An 18,245-nucleotide genomic window follows, 5' to 3' on the forward strand; every position below is an offset into this window, starting at 1 on the left:
AGACCGATATCGTTGTATAGATATGTACATATGTATTTCTATACGTATGTATACTCATATAGTCCCTAAGTTTTACGAATTTTATTCAATATAAGTATGATATAACATTGAAAATAAATCTATATTTTAATTAAAAGATTCTGTATAAAACAAATTAATTGTTCGTGAATAGAAGGCATATTTACAAAAGAGGAATCGGAGTGAATTAATTAATTCATAAAGAGTCCAGAACTTTAATGTCTGTATACATTATATAAGTTAAATATAAACACATATACATAATATAAATGTGTTCGTGTTTATGCGTGTATGGGTGCGTATTTATGCGTAAAAGAGCATACACGAATGCAACGAGCAAGAACGCAAGCTTTTTGAGCTTAAATGATCGTTCTAATGTTCATCGGTCGAATGGTCAAGGCCGAATAATTGTTGGACGATTTAACTCGTTTGTTAAAACGTCATTGGTAAAGTGAAATACATAGATCTTTATAGAACAATTCTTCTTGCATATCCATCTCGTTAAAATTATATATACGTTATTATTAAACGATATTATCAAATCTATTTTCATTTGAATTAATTTTATATATTGTAAGAGTTTCGTCAAAAGAGAAACGATCTTTTTAACAATGAAACGAGGCAAAAATATCATTTAACTTTACAAATTCATTATAACGATAACGTCAATGCAGAGAAGCAAACCAAAGAGAAATATGTAGTAGACACTATACATATATGTTGTTAATTGATAAAATTACCGTGAACTCTCAGAGACGCTAATGGTCGTATATAAGAGGAAGAGAGAGAGAGAGAGAGGAGAGAGAATGATTGAAGTTACAATCTGTCGTCTAGGAAACTATCGATACTAAAACTGATCGCGAAACTATTCAATTTTCTAAAAAATAAATTATTTCAAAGTCCTTCAAAAAGTCCTTTTGACTTCTTCAATAATTTATTCATTGTGCGTTCTATATTATGTAATATGTAATACATAATATATTTTTATTATATAATAGTATATGCGTATAAATAAACATAATTGAAAGAATTTATATGAAGTAGTATAAACGGACTCTATTTGAGTATAACGCAAAATCTAAAAGCAATCCGTTTGAAATTCATCTAACCAATGCAAATACAGATGTCAGTATAAGAATAAATGAAAAAAAAAAATATATATATATATATATATATATATATATATTTTTGCTTCGCTCTTTTCTCTCCGTAGACGTATGAAAACAAAAGCTTTTCTTTTCCAAATACGAGTGAGAGAGATTACGCACGCATGTATGTATATCTATTGTATGTACATTGCTTTAACGAGTTAGATTAATTCTCAAAAGAAAAAATAATACAAAACGAATCGAGTTCCATATATAAAATCAAACAGACATATGCGAACTTTGATGAAGTTTCTTGTCGATTAAATAGAATCTTTATTATTGCTTGAACGATAAAAAAATATATATATATATAAAAAATAAATAAATCCAACGAATATATTTATGATTCTGTTAATAATTAATATTTCATAATAAAAATATTAAAATAAAATTTCAACTTTGTAGGATTCTTTTAAGATGGTAATTAATTCAAATAAGTCACGCAAATCTCTTAGGTTGTGTCTCACGATGAATCTCTAGGGTAAAATAGGAAAGTTACTTTAGATGAGAAAAATGCGTAGTGGCTTTCCGTGTACATGATTTCGTTCGTTCTACGACAGGGTGCAACTCACAGCGGGATTTATGGATATACCTTGTAGATTTTTCTACAAATCCTAGTATGCACTTTTCAAAGAAATTCCGAAGGGTCCAAATATATGTGCATATATGTATATATATATATATATATATATATATATATATATATATGGGGTGTCCTATTCTAATCTTAATTATTTCCGAAGATTAATAAGAATTTCAACGAAAAAAATATATTTAAACGAAAACTTTCAATATCACGTTATAATATATTTTGTATATAACAATGATAATTTAAATTCATAGATTTATATAATTATTTCTTAATGTTATTAACGATGTTAAATTAAAACAGTACACTCTATATGTATGTATATGCACAGACACAAATATACACGTACACACGTACGCACAAATATAAATGCGTTGTTACATCATGATAATATGCTATTATTATTACATCTATTACTTTTCTTTTATTTTTTTTTTCTTTTTCTTTTTCACTTCACATAGATTGTTAAATTTCTTGTTTCTTTTTCTTTCTTTTTTTTTTCTTCTCTTAATTCCTTCTTCCTTCTGTTTCAGGCACGCAAGCAACCGCAATGTACATCGGTTTCAATTGCCATTTATGACGAAGCGATTCAGGAAGTGGTGCATTTTCATCCATGTAACTATTCTCATCTTCCGTCAAAGTGTTTGCATCTCGTTGACTTAAAATGTGTACCTGAAAAATAAATGATTAATAAGAAAAAGAATTATTTTATTAATCGTTGAATAAATACAATTAAATTTTACACGAATAATTCTTGTATCTGTAAGAATATAAAAAAGATTATATTTGTTTTTAGAGACTTATGATAAATAAAACGAGATAAATAATATATTGTTATTGCATTAAACTCACCATATATTTTAATAATTTACATGAATTAAATTTATCCTGACATGTTTTAGGTTTACAATGAGATACTGTTAAATGTCTAGGATAATGTCCTTCACCTAAATCCTTTATCTCGTATTGGCTTTCACAAGGGCAGAAGCTTTGAGAGTATAATATGTTCTAACAAAAGAAATATGGTATTTATACTATGAATATTACTATCGTATATAATAAAGAGTAAAAGAAATATAATAAAGATATAAAATATAATAAAGATAAAAAAGAAATGTCTTAATAAATCTTAAAATATACCTCTGTATTCTTTAAATATACTTTTTAAAAAAACGCTTTACGTATGAATTATATTCAAAAAATGTAAATTAAAAAATGTGATTTCTCTTAAATAAATCTTCATTAAAATACTTATGTTTAACGTAACACGCTGTCAACATAACTCATAGTACGAACTTTCGTAGATGTTAAAACCATCAACGCATAAATCAAAATTCAAATATAAAAAGATACATCGGCTTACTCTTCGTTTTACTTCATTCAATCCACCAGAGAGATACATTTGTTTATAATATAATGAATTTGGATTTTCTGGAAAATCGTCGTAATCAATGAGAGCTCTTGATTTTGATAAATCTCTTTTTGATCGATCAAAAGAAAAATTAAGATTTTTTTCTTGAGCCAAAAGACCTCGTAGGATCATCTAGAGATTTAAAAAAAAATATATATATATATGAGAAAAAAAATTTTATATAGAAGAAGAAGTTAATGAATTAATTAATTATGATTTTATAATCATGCTGGTAAAAATGTGTCAAGTGAATTTAATTAAATATTTTACAATTATAATTATAATTTATTATAATTTATATATATATATATATATATATATATATAATTTCATTTCATTTCATAAAAGATGTATTCCATATATACTTACATATAAGATGAAAATGTTGATCTTCATAATGTAATAATTCTCCTTATGCTTTCTATCGAATACTGATGATCTTAGGTCTGGAATATCTCCCTTATATACAATACTTTTTCAATAAAGACACCCTCGTACAACTCAGATCAGTTTCAACTTATCAAAAGGACCATTAATGCCACTCGATATCCACATATAAGATTTATTTCAGAATCCCAATCTTTTGTATTTCTTGAGGTCACATTTCTTCAAAGCTCATTTTTCCTTTTTTCCTCTTATACTATTAATGATTAAAATAAAACTCATTTTCGTTTTTTTTTTTTCTTTCATCTTTCCATGTAGCCAAGATCAAAAATCTGAACGGAAAGAAAAAAGTCAAATGAAATAGCTCCGAACTCTTGGAAGATAACAAGGATCTTTTTCAATATTAAATTAAATCATTTCCCTTTTATGTTTACTATGTTTCTAAATTAATTGCATTTTCACGAAATTGATTTTGAAGAAATACACGGAAACGTTTTTAATTTAATCTCCTACGTACAATTTTTATCCCTAAGTCTATTAAAAGAATCATATCAATTTTGACGATATTTTTAAATCTCACGCTTCAACATCCTTTCACCTTTGACCTCTCTCTATTCTTTCTTACCCCTTTCTATTCACCATTCTACATTCTCTGTCTCTCTCTCTCTCTCTCTCTTTCAGATTATTAGATTTCACTTTATTCTTTCTTTCAATTTCCAATTGTTTTAGATCGTATGATCCTTATGAATTAATAAGAAAAATATAATATATGGATATATTAGTTGAAATATTCTATATAAAAGAAATGACTAAATATCGTTCAATCATTTCTATAATTCAAAGCAATATCCTAAAATGATTAGAATCAACTTAATTCTCTTTTTAACGAAATGAACAAAAAAAATAAAGAATACAAGATCAAATATCACGATCGATCGCACATGTTTACGAGACATTTATCACTCGTCATTAGAGAAACGTATTCGTCGTATTCACGGTTGACGAGCTTCGTGCTTTCCTGCACGCATACATATACGCACGCACACACACACACACACATAACATACAAATACATCGTTACGCACCTTTCACGGCCGCTTTGAATTATTTTCTGCACCAGATACTATGAGGATCGATCGATCAGCAGTTTTATTCAGTCACTTTTTACATACGCTTATTTGTTCTCCTTCCTTTGTTTTTTTTTTTTTATATAAACGACTTTCAACCTCTCAAAAGAGGGTTTAATTTGCCAAAAAGACATGCGAGATTAACTTCATACTCCTGATATATGTTTTGAACCTTGAAAAGATAAAAAAAAAAATAATAATAAATAAAAAAAGAAATAGATCATTTTCATATCCATCGTATCCAACAATTTATAATATTGAAGAGAAACCTTAATTATTATGGTTTTCAAAAAGATGTGCGATAGAAGAATACGAGGATTATATGCTGTCTTACTTTCAAATTAATCTTCTGTAATTAACTACAATGCTGACGTATCGTTCTTTAAGAATGATACGTTCTTTTGAAAAGAAGAAAAAAGATGACGACTTAATCTCCACCATAAAACACAGCTCTTCTTTTTAATATAGTATTTAGAATAATGCAATATCTTACAAAACTCTCCAGAGAAGATTTAGCTACGAATAATATATAATAGTTATTTTTTTAAATACATACATATATATATATATATATATGTATATATACATATAGATATAGATATATATATATATGTATAAATAAATGTATAAAATATGTATAGAAAAATGTATAAGAAAAATCCTGCTAAAATGTTACAATCCATATATTCTATATGCATTTTGTTTCATATATTGTGTATATACATACATATATTTATACATACATACAAACCCACATACATATATATATATATATATATATATTATTTTAATAATAAAAAAAATTTTATTGAAAAAATATCCAATTTCACATCTACAAATTTATAGCAACCATAATAATAATAATAAAAAATGACGGAATCTAAATTTATAAAAAAAGAAAAAAAAAATGAATTGCCACTTGATATACATTATTTCGTTAAAAAGCTTTTGGCGATAAAAATATGATACTTCGGAAGGGTGATACTTCGCGCTCTTTATCGCGCAGACGCGTTTACTTACCCCTTTCTACTCCCTTCAACGAATTTCCCTCGCCCTCACTCCTACTTCTATATATTTCAAGGGAGCATGAGTATCGAGACACTTCGCATAGTTTTCGCGGCACGTCACTCTGAATTTTTCCATTTCAATTGAATCAACGAAACAAGGATCGACAGATCATAGATCATGAAGACACACGTGATTTCATCCATTATTGCGGGCATATTTCTCGTCGCTTCTATTGAAATTTCGGCCCTACAGGTAAGAATAAAAATTATTCATTCTTTTATTTAAATTTATCTTGTTTAAAATATATTCATTTCTTTTTTTTTTTTTTTAATACATTATTGAATATAAATACATAAAATTTATCGTAGGAATTAAAATTAATGTAAAATTATGAAAATATGTGCTTATTCGAAACACGCATCACGAACTTTGTCTATGCATAGTAAACATCTTGTTTCTTTTAAAAAAATTCTCTTCCCTTACATAGACATGAATTCTGAATTATTTTTAAAAATAATCTATCTCGTAATTTTTTCTTTTTTCTCTTTAACACGCATTTTCTCGAATAAAAAAAAAAAAAATAAACAAATTATCGTGCTCATTCTAACGCTAGTTGTATACTGTATAGAAATGAATTTTAAATTATTTTTAAATAAATTATCTTTCAATTTTTCTTATTAATGTATAATGCTTTCTCAACTAAGAAATTAATTAATCCTTTTCATTCTAATGCATATTGTATACCCTATAAATTTTTTAAGATAAAAAAATTTTTTTTTAATTTTTAATAAAAAAATTGTTATATTATGTTATAAAACATATATTGTGTAAACGAATTGTTTTAAACAAATACATAGATCTTCGTTCTATTAAATTGACACTGTTCATTAACTTATCAGATACAGAACGATGCTAATCAAGCACAACGAGAAAATTACCAGCCAATTGTGACGGACTTTTTGGTCAAATACTTAGACGATCGTAGTGAGTATGCCTTTTAATTTATTTTCCCCTTTGTTCAAAAAAACGATCGCATTGAGATAAGGCGATTCTCGAAAAAAGAAATAAAAAGAAAAAAAAAAAAAGAAAGTCACTGTAGTATACACGTTGCGTGTACGTTAATGACTTTCGTTCTTGTCGGGTATCTAGATACTTTTAAACCTTTACTAATTTTTCGTCCCAACTATTGCGTTCACTTACATGTATATATTATTTACTTTTATGGCAAATTATATATATATATATATATATATATATATATATGTGTTCCCAAAGGAATAACGTCGTACGATCGATATTGTTGTTAGGGGTTAATTCTCTCAGGGTATACACACATGTGCATTTTATAACATCATGATAATTTTTTCAACAAAAAATTCACGAGAGACTTTTTTCTTCCTCTTGTATTGTTCTTTTTCTTTTCTTTTTTTTGTTTTCTTTTTTTCTTTTACTTCTGCGATGGATCGCAGAAAGAAATTTCCTTCCAATCGATCGAAAAAAAAAAGAGAAAGAACGACAGAGAATTAATGCTTCCATAAACAATTGATCTTATTATAAAAATAAAATCATAAAATAAAACATTTAGTGTGCTAACGGAGTCGTAAAAAAAACTACGTGGATAACGCGCAAGCTCTCGTTATTTTAATTAAAAACTTTTGAGAGATAAAAATGTATAGGTAAATAATTACTTAAATTTTATTTCTCTGCTTACGCGACGAAACATCCAACATCTCTAAATCCTTCGGGAAGGTAAGTCATAAAAAAAAAAAAAAACAGAAAAAACATTACTCCTGATGGATTACTTTTCATGTTATTAAAATTTTCCTATATTATTTATATCCTTCATGATTTACAATATAAATTAAAATCTTAGATAGAAAACACTTATATTATTATTTTGTAAGGAAGATTTTGGTCACGCTTATATTCTGTAATTATTTCTTTTTTTATTTCAGAACCGGCTATATCAAATGCCAAAAAAATCATCGGAACAAATGAACAAAATGTTGTCAAACGAAATTTGGATCAAATTGGTGGTGGTAATCTCGTTAGAAGCCTATACGAACCTTCGAGAAAACAAGAAATAGCAAAAGATACAATAAACGATCCAAATTCGATTAGATTGAGTAATCTAAAGAGTTTGTTCAAGTCGAGAAACGAGGCTGATGATCGTACAATGCGTAATCTCGATCAGATCGGTGGTGGAAATCTCGTTAGAAGTTCAAATATATTTGGTACCAGTTTCCTAAGAAATTTGGATCATATCGGCGGTGGAAATCTTGTGAGAAATTTAGATCATATTGGCGGTGGAAATCTAGTGAGAAATTTAGATCATATTGGCGGTGGAAATCTAGTGAGAAATTTAGATCATATTGGCGGTGGAAATCTAGTGAGAAATTTGGATCATATTGGCGGTGGAAATCTCGTGAGAAATTTGGATCAGATCGGCGGTGGAAATCTCGTGAGAAATTTGGATCAGATCGGCGGTGGAAATCTAGTGAGAAATTTGGATCAGATCGGCGGTGGAAATCTAGTGAGAAATTTGGATCAGATCGGCGGTGGAAATCTAGTGAGAAATTTGGATCAGATCGGCGGTGGAAATCTAGTGAGAAATTTGGATCATATCGGCGGTGGAAATCTCGTAAGAAATTTGGATCATATCGGCGGTGGAAATCTCGTGAGAAATTTGGATCATATCGGCGGTGGAAATCTCGTGAGAAATTTGGATCATATCGGCGGTGGAAATCTCGTGAGAAATTTGGATCAAATCGGCGGTGGAAATCTCGTCCGTGACGTTGATCGTTTCTACGAGTGATATCTACTTGATAACAATCTAAAAATAAAAATAAAGATCGATTAGAATTGAAAAATAAAAAATTATTCTTATCTTCCGCGCTGCTATTCGATATGATGAACCAACACAAATATTGGATAATATTAATGCACCAAGATTTCTATATAATAATTATTATTAAATATCATTAAAAATTGCAGATCAGACGATCAAGAAATTACTTCAATTTTATCCTGATGATCATATATCTATCCTACGATCATTCCTAATAAAAATATTCTATCTTATTCAAAGATAGATTTCATTTGTAGAGATTTTGAATAAAATAAGTAATATATTTTTGTCTTATTTCAAAGGTATACCAGATGGACTTAATGTAGACAATATTGGTGGTGGCCATTTGTTACGATCAACTCGTCGTAATTTTGATTTTTATCCTGGTCTGATCTATGAGAAACAACGATATTTTCCTTTGAGGTAAATAAACTACTAATAATAATACCTACAATCATATTGTCGTCAAACTGTTATATATTTGCAGAAGACCTTCAACATTGAATTCACGAGTTGGTGATTATGAAGAGAACTATCCATTGGTGCTCGATCGTTTAGGTAAGAGAAACTTCGATGAGATTGATGCAAATGGATTCGACAACTTTTACAAAAGAAATTTTGATGAGATCGATCGTGTCGGTTGGAGTGGATTCGTTAAAAGATTGAGTAATTACTTAATCAAGCAGCAACAACAACAACAACAACAACCTTAAATCATCAAACTAGAAACATCATCGGAATACTCTTTTAACGTTCTCCATTTTCTTGGAAATATATCTCATATGATATTATAATGATTCATATCGATAGATATTAACTTAACGTGAACATCAAATATAAAAAAAAAAAAAATAAAGATGTGTCAAATATCATTAACGAAATTTAATAATAAGAATCGATGTGAAAGTATCTATAACTAAATGTAAATAATGAATATTTCATTTAATTACGTTACGACAAGATACTTCTCGAAGAATCGAGGATGAATATACTTGACTGATTAGAAAAATATTTTATTGCGAGACTAAAATATATCCCGTTTAAAAAGCATAAGTATAAAATTATATTTCGTGGATATCATTACATAGATTAGAGTCCTTTTACAATGACTTCATTGAAACTTTGGAACTTCAAATGTTAAATATCGTACGATATTTTAATTAATTCGTTCTATATGTGTGTGTGCTTTGAGAATATTGTAAAAATGTAATACAAATAAAAAGATTATATCTAACGATCTAGCTATTTCAATGTTTCCCTCGCTGTTGTTTCTTTTCGATTAAACTCTTAAGTATATTATCCATTTCCTCGTTTATGTTAGCCGGTGTTTCCACTCTAACGCTTTCCATGTTATGATCCATACGTACAAACTATAGTTAATAATAAAAATATAATAAATATTTACTTATTACAAATTAAAACAAATGCGATGATGTGCTCGTTTGAATGAAATTTGATCTCAATATAAAAATAGTTATGAAACACTATGATCATATATGATAATCATAATAACATAATATGATAGTGATTAATGAATATGAAAGTGATTAGAAAAGTGGTCCAAAATCAATTAAATTTTTTTAAGAAAAATATCGTATTATAAATACTATTTTTTCAAATTTTTTTTAAACCACTTTTATGATTACTATCATTTACGCATACGATACTTTTAATGAATTTAATTGACTCATTCTGTATAACTGTACTACAATCGCATTTTCTAATTAATAATGCTGATTTGAATTGATTCAAAAAAGAATATCAACCTCTATCACACCCTCTTCAACGATGTTGAATCGTTGAGATAATGCAGCCATTCTTGAGCTAAGTTTTGTCAAACGATCGGTAATGCAGAGTTCCTTGCTAACGTCTTCCTTGATCTGTAAGATTTCTTTTGTTATGAAATATGATCTGTGAATTATTGATACGTCGTATGTGCATCGTAAAATTGCACATGATACGTATCGTATATAATAATATTTAAAAAAAAAAAAAAAAAAAAAAAAAAAAAAAAAAAAAAAAAAAGACGTGACGATCACACCTCATCCATTGCCTCCATTATTTTGAATTTCATATAATCCAAACTGGCGCGAGATTCGTTTACCTAAATTAAACGTAAAAGTTCATAAAAATTTTTATAAAAATTCTCACACGAAATATTTATATATATATATATATGAAATTTACCATTGAATTAAAATCTGCGATGTCTGTCACGATTTTATAATGCTGTTTCATTGCCCAGAAAAACTAAAATCATTTTATTTATTATTTAAATATGAATAAATTTATTAAAAAAATATTAAAAATAAATATAATACTTACGCGTTGTAACGTATATAAAACAATTGTTAAATTTATCAAAACGAATATGACACTTTTGAATAATTGTAAGACGAAATACATGATTCGTTTATATATTATATTTATTAAAAAAACAAAAAAAAAAAAGAAAAAAGAAAAAAGAAAAAAGAAAAATACTTTTCTCTTCGTGTAGAATAATCCAACGAAGAATTTAATATCTCATCTGCATAATTATATCTTGTAATTAATACGATTTTTTTTTCTACGCAAAAACTTACCATAGAACGTATAACGAAACCTGAACAAAGTGAAGATTGGCACTATTGCAACAACCAATAACAAGTATCTGTCTATCTATAGATGGCCAATAACATTGCTATCTTTTTTCTATTTCCTGGAATCACTTTTAAAAAAAAATACTTCTTTTTTATTTTTACTTTTACTGCGACAATCGTAACTCATTTCTTATTTAATTATTTTGAATACACTTTTATATTAAAACATATTTCAATGAAGCCAATAATAATAATAATAATAATTGTTATTTATCTGCAGACGATATTGAATGTTTTGACTTAAGTGGTTAATACGAAACATGTCAAACGAATCGTCCGTTGTTTTCTCTTTTTTTTTTTTCTTTTTTTTTTTACACACACATATATCACGTGACAAAATATTAACGCATAAAATATATTATCTGATTTTTTTTTACAAAATATATATTATTATTTAATATATAAATCATTTTCTAATAGCAAATATATATCCTAATATATATTTAAATATAATGTAAAATATAATTTGTAATCGTATTGTATAAGTCGTATGATTATGAGGAGTATGACAAAAATTATATAGCAAATAAATTGTCGAACGATCAATAACGAACTAATAATAAATGAAAAATATTGAACGAAACGTGTCCTGTACTATTGATAAAAAAATCTATTATTTTTTTATCTTTGAAAATATCGTGTATCGATCAATAGAATTTAATTAATTATTTTCCCTCGTGTTTAATTTAATAATTCATGAATTTGAATTCCCGCGCGTAATCTATATTAAATGCGCGAAGTTTAGTCGTCACGGCGCAGCGGTAACCACTGTGCGTGTGCATTCCGCCCGAAGTAACGCCAAAAATATGCAAAAATATGAGAAACTCGAAAAAATAGGAGAAGGTAGGCGAACGATATTGTCATCACGTTAATCGTACGTTTCCAATGAACGAATTGATCATTTACTTTAACATTAAAAACCGAGATAAATCGTCGGCGCCTCTTGTGTGTGTTGTGTGACATTAGATGCGTCACTATAACGCGAACTGTCATTGTTAAACGGTGTTTCTTTTCAGGCACTTATGGCACCGTTTTCAAAGCGAAGAACCGCGAAACTCACGAGATCGTCGCTTTAAAAAGAGTACGTTTGGACGATGACGACGAAGTAGGTATATCTAAATGTTATTTTCATCATCTATAACTTATTTCCAATCATGAGAAAGAATAATACTGATCATCCATTTTTTCTATTATTTCTATAGGGTGTGCCATCCTCAGCCCTTCGGGAGATCTGCTTATTAAAAGAATTAAAACATAAAAATATAGTGCGTCTTTATGATGTATTGCATAGTGATAAGAAACTTACTTTAGTCTTTGAGCACTGCGATCAAGATCTTAAAAAATACTTTGATAGTTTGAATGGAGAAATTGATTTAGACGTAGTGAAATCATTCTTGTAAGAATCTGTCTTATTTTTATGGCTATATATAGATATATATATATATATATTTTTATATATATATATACGAGAATAATGATTATCTCACATGTTTTTTATTTATTCTAGATACCAATTATTACGTGGACTAGCATTTTGTCACAGCCGTAATGTTCTTCACAGAGATCTCAAACCACAAAATTTACTAATCAATAAGGTATAATTTTTATCTATAGATTATATAATCTCATGATTCTAAATTACCTTATTTTTATAGAATGGCGAGTTGAAGCTTGCTGATTTTGGATTAGCACGAGCATTTGGCATTCCGGTTAAATGTTATTCTGCAGAAGTTGTTACATTATGGTACCGTCCACCAGATGTTCTTTTTGGAGCAAAACTATATACAACGTCCATTGATATGTGGAGTGCAGGATGTATATTTGCTGGTACATCCATTATAAAAATAAGATACTGAGTCTGGATAATGGAAATTGATAATCTGTTTGTATATTTTATTCGTATAGAGTTAGCTAATGCAGGGAGACCGCTTTTTCCTGGTTCTGATGTGGATGATCAATTGAAAAGGATTTTTAAAATGTTGGGTACACCAACAGAAGAAACATGGCCAGAGTTAACAATCTTGCCAGATTACAAACCTTTTCCACAATATCATCCAACACAAGGATTGGCTCAAGTTACACCAAAACTTACCTCAAGAGGAAAAGATTTATTACAGGCAAGCTAGATGTCTTATATATCATATTGATTTTTAAAAGAAACAATATAGATACATTTTAAAACTGTTTTCAAATACTTTCAGAGATTATTAGTGTGCAATCCGGCACTGCGATTGTCAGCAGAAGAAGCTATGGCGCATCCTTATTTTAATGATTTAAACCCTGCCATTAAAAATGACCGTTGCCAATAGCAATCTCGTGTAAGTTTAGCATTTTTTGAAGTCTTATGCTTCAAGCTTACCGACCAAAAATACTCCAACAAGAGATCGTTTGTTGATATATTTCGCACTCGATGCGCCAAACATATTGTGTGATATTAAAAAGTCCTGTTTTATATAAAAGTACATATGGCGAAACAATAAATTGTGAATTTTATCAGAATTGGCCAATTTCTATCAGGAACAGAAGTGTTACTCTATTAAGAATGAAAAAAAGGAAATTATTTATTGCTATATTTATCGTAAATTAAAAGGGATAATAAATTGGAAGCAATACTTATTTATTGATCAATTATTCTGTTAAATAATTAAATAATTCTTAATCATATTTTCTTAAATCTATTTTTACATTGCATCAAAAGGGAACCTATGTCTCTCTTGAAGCTTTTCTATTTTATCTTCCCGTCTCTCCTTCCAATACAATGAAACAATAATTAGTGAAATAAGGCCGCACGTTCCGCTTAAAGCAGCGGCACTTAATAAAATTAATTTACTAGGTGTAACAAATAACTGAGCTTTCCATCTATATGGTTTTGATATTGGATTAGGTATCACTACCATTTGAGAATTGGGAATAATTTGCGGCCATTCTCGTGATTTACCACCGACCTGTGAAAGAAAATTGTGTAATTGTATAAAATATTGTTGTATTTAAGAAAAATGTAATTATTATACGTTAAATTTAAATCCTTGTACGATAAAAATTTATGACATCGTTCAAAATTTAATCAATCAATTTGATTAATATAATTTGATTGATCATATTTCATAACTTACTCCTATCGTTAACGAATCTACAAAGTTTGGTGTTCTGCCCAATCCAAAAGTAGTATATGGCAAATTTAAAGAAAAATATGCACTTTGTGGCAATTGAGCAGCAATTGCATTACGTGGACTACCATCTTGTGTAGTAGTCCTGTAAGCTATCGATGGTCCTGGTAGATTTGTGCCGTATGTACGTTTTTTCTTTCCTAAAGAACCCGGTGAAATTGGATACATACTGTTGTTACGTCCAGTAAGTACCATAACTTTAACGAAATTGGCATCATAATCTAAACTGTTTTTAAATGCAGCAGTACGATAGATTTTATTAGTTTTATCTATTAGTTCAACCAAAATTACATCCAAAATACCATCTTGATAAAAATCATAAAATACTGCCATAACAGTTTCATTATAAAATGGATTAAGTGCCTGCCAACGTATATCGAAAGTTCGATTGAATCCATTGCAAGAGTTGCATGCAACATTTTCAAGTAAAAACGATTGTCGCTGTTTAGTGCTAGTAGATTCTAATGTTGCCAATAAATCAGGATAACCATCCATATTGAAATCTCCACCTCTAAGCGTTATCGCATCAGTATAACGTTGACCATCTCCTTTTATAAATGCCCATGTATTACTCTTATCTCTGAAATTTATTTGCAAATCATGCCATACACCTTTGGAATACATCATTATAGTGCAATTAGTATGTTTTGCTTCATCATAACAAAGTGGCAAAAGTAGATCTACTTTTCCTGTTAATTCAACATCAAGATAAAGAGTCTGACCAATGACCTTTGCATTATGTGGTAAATCAATAGGTCTATTAAAGATAAAACCATTTTCCTCGCCATGCCAAACTTCAAAAGACTTTTCTGTTGTTACAACAAGATCTGGCAAAAAATCATTATTTAAATCCAGAAAAGCATGTGAATGCGGATGTCTTATGTTTCCCATTTCTTTATATTCTTTATCTGACATTGGTATGACCTTAAAAGTTCCTCTATTTTCTTGAAATATCCAAAAACTTCTATTATGATCTTTATTCAAACCAAAAAGATCAATAATCATATCTTGATTATAATCTAGAGCCAATGGCTGCCCTTGCATACTGAATAAAAGTTCAGTCGTACAATTTAATTGTACAACCGAGTCTTTATTTCCACCCCATAAGATATATACATCTGTAAGTTTTGTTGTTGAGTTAAGAGTTGTAACTAGAATATCCATAAAGACGTCTCCATCAAAATCTCCTGGTACAACGCTTGTGATACTTTCTTTGAAAGAACACTTTAGATCATTATTTGGCCTTAATAAAGGTTCCTGTTCTGCAGCAAGAAAAACTTGTACAGTCTTGCCATCCTTGCGTACCATAAACACATCGGTTAGTTCATCGGAATTAAAATCTCCAAATGCAGCGGGCATCCCATCGAGCACATTTCCAAATACAGCTGCAGTTATATCACTAGAATGACTTGTTGTCACAAATGTGACTACACAAATGAGTTGTAGAATCCACATGGCTAACTTATGCTACCTGTCAAATATATATATATATATATATATATATACATACATATATACAATAATAATAAATCTTATTTAAAATGATTATAATATATGTATAACAAAAAAGAAAGGAACAATTTAATCCATAATTACTCTTTTAAAATAACAGCATTCTATTTCACTCTGAATAAAAATAAATCGTAACTAATCAATCCTATCAAATGATGTCATCTCTGAAGTATTAATTTCGATGCAATAACGTATCTATAAATACTAACTATTAATTTTGTAAACAAGTTAAGATGTTTATATCCACAGCGGAGACAATAGCTCAAATTTTAGAAGTCTCATTCTGAATTTTATACTTGTTGACAGCAATATTAAATGACATCAGCAGCAGAGAACAAAACTTAAATATCAAGAAATTAGATCTCTTATCACGTCCGCATTGTTTGCTATTGCGCTGCAATATCTAATAACTGAGACCTCTGGTGACGAAAATATTTATTAAATCCGATACTAGCGCTATATGGTAATAAATAAACATCATTCTGTTATCGACCTTTCCTCGATCGATAATAAATTTTAATAAACTTTGTTAATATAAAAAAAAAAATTAATTTAGAAATGAGTTCAAAAAATTATTTTATATTTAACGTATATAACGATCTATATAACGTCTAAACGAATATACACTATTGCTTAAATATTAATTTATTATACTTCGTGTACATTGTACATCGTTTAAATAATGATAAAATTATTAAAAGTATTAATTGTTTAATTTTATACTTTGTTTGGAAAGAGAGAGCTTCGATGATTCCTTCTCGGAATACGAAAGAAAACTGGATCGATATATGTCCATAGCCAGGTGTACGTTTGCTTTTGTTGATATTTAATGTGATTTGTAGCCATGGAAGCAATTGTCCATTTCACGGAAACAAAGCACACACCGCTCTAGTATTCATATGAAAAACAGTAGTGGAGGGAGAGGTTGCAACCTCATTTCTTTTGTCGTTAAATTCAATGGGCGCCATTATACGAAATGTCGAAAACGGTGTTTATGCAACAGCGAATTCAGACGTAAATTATTGAACGATTTTGATGAGTAAGATCTTATTTTGAAGACGACGATTTAAGCGAGCAGATAGCTTTCTCGAATGTTTGAATAAGTTTTATTTTAATATATAAATTATTCTCGAAAAAAAAACATTTTTTTTATACAATTTTTTTTTCAACAAAAAATAAAGCTTTTTCAAAAGTTCAAAATCAATGATTATGAACATTCTTAAGAGTTTAATTATTAATTTTATTTAATTATTACTATTATTATTATTATTATTATTATTATTATTATTATTATTATTATTAATTCAAAAGCAATTTTGCTGTTTTACAGCATTATGTTTTTATTTATTTCAAAATTTATTATCACATATGTTACAATCCTGAAAATAAAATTTTGTATACTTTTAGATTACATGTGTGTCATTGACTATATACAATATTTATAAATATACGTATCAAAATATGGATTGCAAAATTCTGCATCGAACTACTTAACATTTCTTCAGATGGTAACTGTTCTTTAAATATACTATAATCTTGGCATATATATTCATGTTACATAAATTAATGGTGTTTTTCAATAACGTGATGCTTTAATAATTTTTATCAAATCTTGGGTACACCTTTTATTAGAGAGTTTAAATTATTTCCCAATGAGAAAAGATTTGTGAATACTTTGGTATTCACCTTTCAATCACAGTAATGTACGAAGATAATCAAGTAGCACAAAATATTCTTTAGATTACAAAATGTTATTTATAAAAACCATTTACTAATATATGATCACAGAATAAAAAGGCACTTGTATTCGATTCAAATTTGATTGCAATCATATAAATTAAGCCAATATTCAATAAATATATTTGAAGGATTTTTATATTTAGTAGGTACCTCTAATCTCTAGGAAGGTATAAATTATATAATAGTAAATTTTTAAATAATTGGAAGACATGATTATCCTTATTTTTGAAAATTAATAACTTTTCTTGTTGAGATTTTAATAATTATTTTTATAATCGATAATGTATTTCTGGTCTTCCTTTATAAATTCTAATGAAATGGTTGTGGTATTGAAACTGAACATAATAGAATCATAAATGATTACAAAAAGTTTGTGCTACTTAAAAAAAAAAAAAAACAAAAAAAAACAAAAAAAAAGAAACAAAAAAAAAGAAAAAAAAAGAAAAAAAAAGAAAAAAAGGAAATGAAAAAGAAAAACCTTAATTATTAGAAAAATGCATCCTACTAAATCCAGGCACAAATCCACTTTATATAACTTAAATTATAGTGTGACAGAGGTAATAATTCTTATTTTTTTTTTTTTTTTTTGTTTTTTTTTTATATATATATATATGTATAAATAACTACGAGTAAAAACTCATCTAAAGTCTATAA

At 28.0% G+C, this 18,245-nt stretch overlaps 5 protein-coding genes across 7 annotated transcripts; 2 read left to right on the plus strand and 3 right to left on the minus strand.

The window, feature by feature from the left end:
* Positions 1-2,262: 2,262 nt before the first annotated feature.
* LOC118449429 (prothoracicotropic hormone-like) lies at positions 2,263-3,571 on the minus strand. The gene is made up of 4 exons (XM_035883935.2): positions 3,536-3,571; positions 3,119-3,298; positions 2,608-2,763; positions 2,263-2,427 (listed from the first exon to the last, which is right to left on the minus strand). The coding sequence occupies exons 1-4, from the start codon at positions 3,560-3,562 to the stop codon at positions 2,263-2,265; spliced, it is 528 nt and encodes a 175-aa protein (XP_035739828.1). The 5' UTR covers positions 3,563-3,571.
* A 2,199-nt stretch (positions 3,572-5,770) lies between these two features.
* Positions 5,771-8,726, plus strand: LOC118449423 (uncharacterized). The gene is made up of 3 exons (XM_035883927.2): positions 5,771-5,937; positions 6,585-6,669; positions 7,641-8,726. The coding sequence occupies exons 1-3, from the start codon at positions 5,863-5,865 to the stop codon at positions 8,498-8,500; spliced, it is 1,020 nt and encodes a 339-aa protein (XP_035739820.1). The 5' UTR covers positions 5,771-5,862; the 3' UTR covers positions 8,501-8,726.
* Positions 8,727-9,780: 1,054 nt separating this feature from the next.
* LOC118449425 (uncharacterized) lies at positions 9,781-10,939 on the minus strand. The gene is made up of 5 exons (XM_035883930.2): positions 10,859-10,939; positions 10,721-10,783; positions 10,575-10,637; positions 10,300-10,413; positions 9,781-9,903 (listed from the first exon to the last, which is right to left on the minus strand). Exons 1-5 carry the CDS (start codon positions 10,937-10,939, stop codon positions 9,781-9,783), a joined length of 444 nt encoding a protein of 147 aa, XP_035739823.2.
* Positions 10,940-11,917: 978 nt separating this feature from the next.
* Cdk5 (cyclin-dependent kinase 5) lies at positions 11,918-13,735 on the plus strand. The gene is made up of 7 exons (XM_035883928.2): positions 11,918-12,015; positions 12,189-12,277; positions 12,375-12,568; positions 12,680-12,767; positions 12,828-12,999; positions 13,078-13,289; positions 13,374-13,735. Exons 1-7 carry the CDS (start codon positions 11,979-11,981, stop codon positions 13,479-13,481), a joined length of 900 nt encoding a protein of 299 aa, XP_035739821.1. The 5' UTR covers positions 11,918-11,978; the 3' UTR covers positions 13,482-13,735.
* Positions 13,736-13,772: 37 nt separating this feature from the next.
* On the minus strand, positions 13,773-16,721 carry LOC118449422 (T-cell immunomodulatory protein). 3 transcript variants are annotated; one of them, XM_085660765.1, is made up of 3 exons: positions 16,575-16,721; positions 14,286-15,810; positions 13,773-14,117 (listed from the first exon to the last, which is right to left on the minus strand). In XM_085660765.1, the coding sequence occupies exons 2-3, from the start codon at positions 15,792-15,794 to the stop codon at positions 13,854-13,856; spliced, it is 1,773 nt and encodes a 590-aa protein (XP_085516891.1). In that variant the 5' UTR covers positions 15,795-15,810; positions 16,575-16,721; the 3' UTR covers positions 13,773-13,853. The 3 variants fall into 3 exon arrangements, with proteins under 3 accessions (XP_085516891.1, XP_035739819.2, XP_035739818.2); XM_035883926.2 differs by lacking the exon at positions 16,575-16,721 and adding an exon at positions 15,936-16,264; XM_035883925.2 differs by lacking the exon at positions 16,575-16,721 and adding an exon at positions 16,061-16,263.
* Positions 16,722-18,245: the final 1,524 nt, after the last annotated feature.

This window comes from Vespa mandarinia, chromosome 12 (genome assembly GCF_050613455.1).
Source record: "Vespa mandarinia isolate Hongniang chromosome 12, ASM5061345v1, whole genome shotgun sequence".
NCBI lineage: Eukaryota > Metazoa > Arthropoda > Insecta > Hymenoptera > Vespidae > Vespa > Vespa mandarinia.

Excerpts from the sequence above, each read along its gene's own strand:
- LOC118449425 (XM_035883930.2), bottom strand. The coding sequence starts at position 10,939 with ATGTATTTCGTCTTACAATTATTCAAAAGTGTCATATTCGTTTTGATA. Across the intron at positions 10,638-10,720 it reads TCGCAGATTTTAATTCAATG|GTAAACGAATCTCGCGCCAG; the intron begins GTAAATTTCATA and ends CGTTTAATTTAG. Across the intron at positions 9,904-10,299 it reads TTGAAGAGGGTGTGATAGAG|TTTGTACGTATGGATCATAA; the intron begins GTTGATATTCTT and ends TATTAACTATAG.
- Cdk5 (XM_035883928.2), top strand. The coding sequence starts at position 11,979 with ATGCAAAAATATGAGAAACTCGAAAAAATAGGAGAAG. Across the intron at positions 12,016-12,188 it reads ACTCGAAAAAATAGGAGAAG|GCACTTATGGCACCGTTTTC; the intron begins GTAGGCGAACGA and ends GTTTCTTTTCAG. Across the intron at positions 12,768-12,827 it reads AAAATTTACTAATCAATAAG|AATGGCGAGTTGAAGCTTGC; the intron begins GTATAATTTTTA and ends TTATTTTTATAG.
- LOC118449423 (XM_035883927.2), top strand. The coding sequence starts at position 5,863 with ATGAAGACACACGTGATTTCATCCATTATTGCGGGCATATTTCTCGTC. Across the intron at positions 5,938-6,584 it reads TTGAAATTTCGGCCCTACAG|ATACAGAACGATGCTAATCA; the intron begins GTAAGAATAAAA and ends TTAACTTATCAG. Across the intron at positions 6,670-7,640 it reads CAAATACTTAGACGATCGTA|AACCGGCTATATCAAATGCC; the intron begins GTGAGTATGCCT and ends TTTTTATTTCAG.
- LOC118449422 (XM_085660765.1), bottom strand. The coding sequence starts at position 15,794 with ATGTGGATTCTACAACTCATTTGTGTAGTCACATTTGTGACAACAAGT. Across the intron at positions 14,118-14,285 it reads TAGATTCGTTAACGATAGGA|GTCGGTGGTAAATCACGAGA; the intron begins GTAAGTTATGAA and ends TTTCTTTCACAG.
- LOC118449429 (XM_035883935.2), bottom strand. The coding sequence starts at position 3,562 with ATGAAGATCAACATTTTCATCTTATAT. Across the intron at positions 3,299-3,535 it reads TCAACATTTTCATCTTATAT|ATGATCCTACGAGGTCTTTT; the intron begins GTAAGTATATAT and ends TTAAATCTCTAG. Across the intron at positions 2,428-2,607 it reads GTAAATTATTAAAATATATG|GTACACATTTTAAGTCAACG; the intron begins GTGAGTTTAATG and ends TTTATTTTTCAG.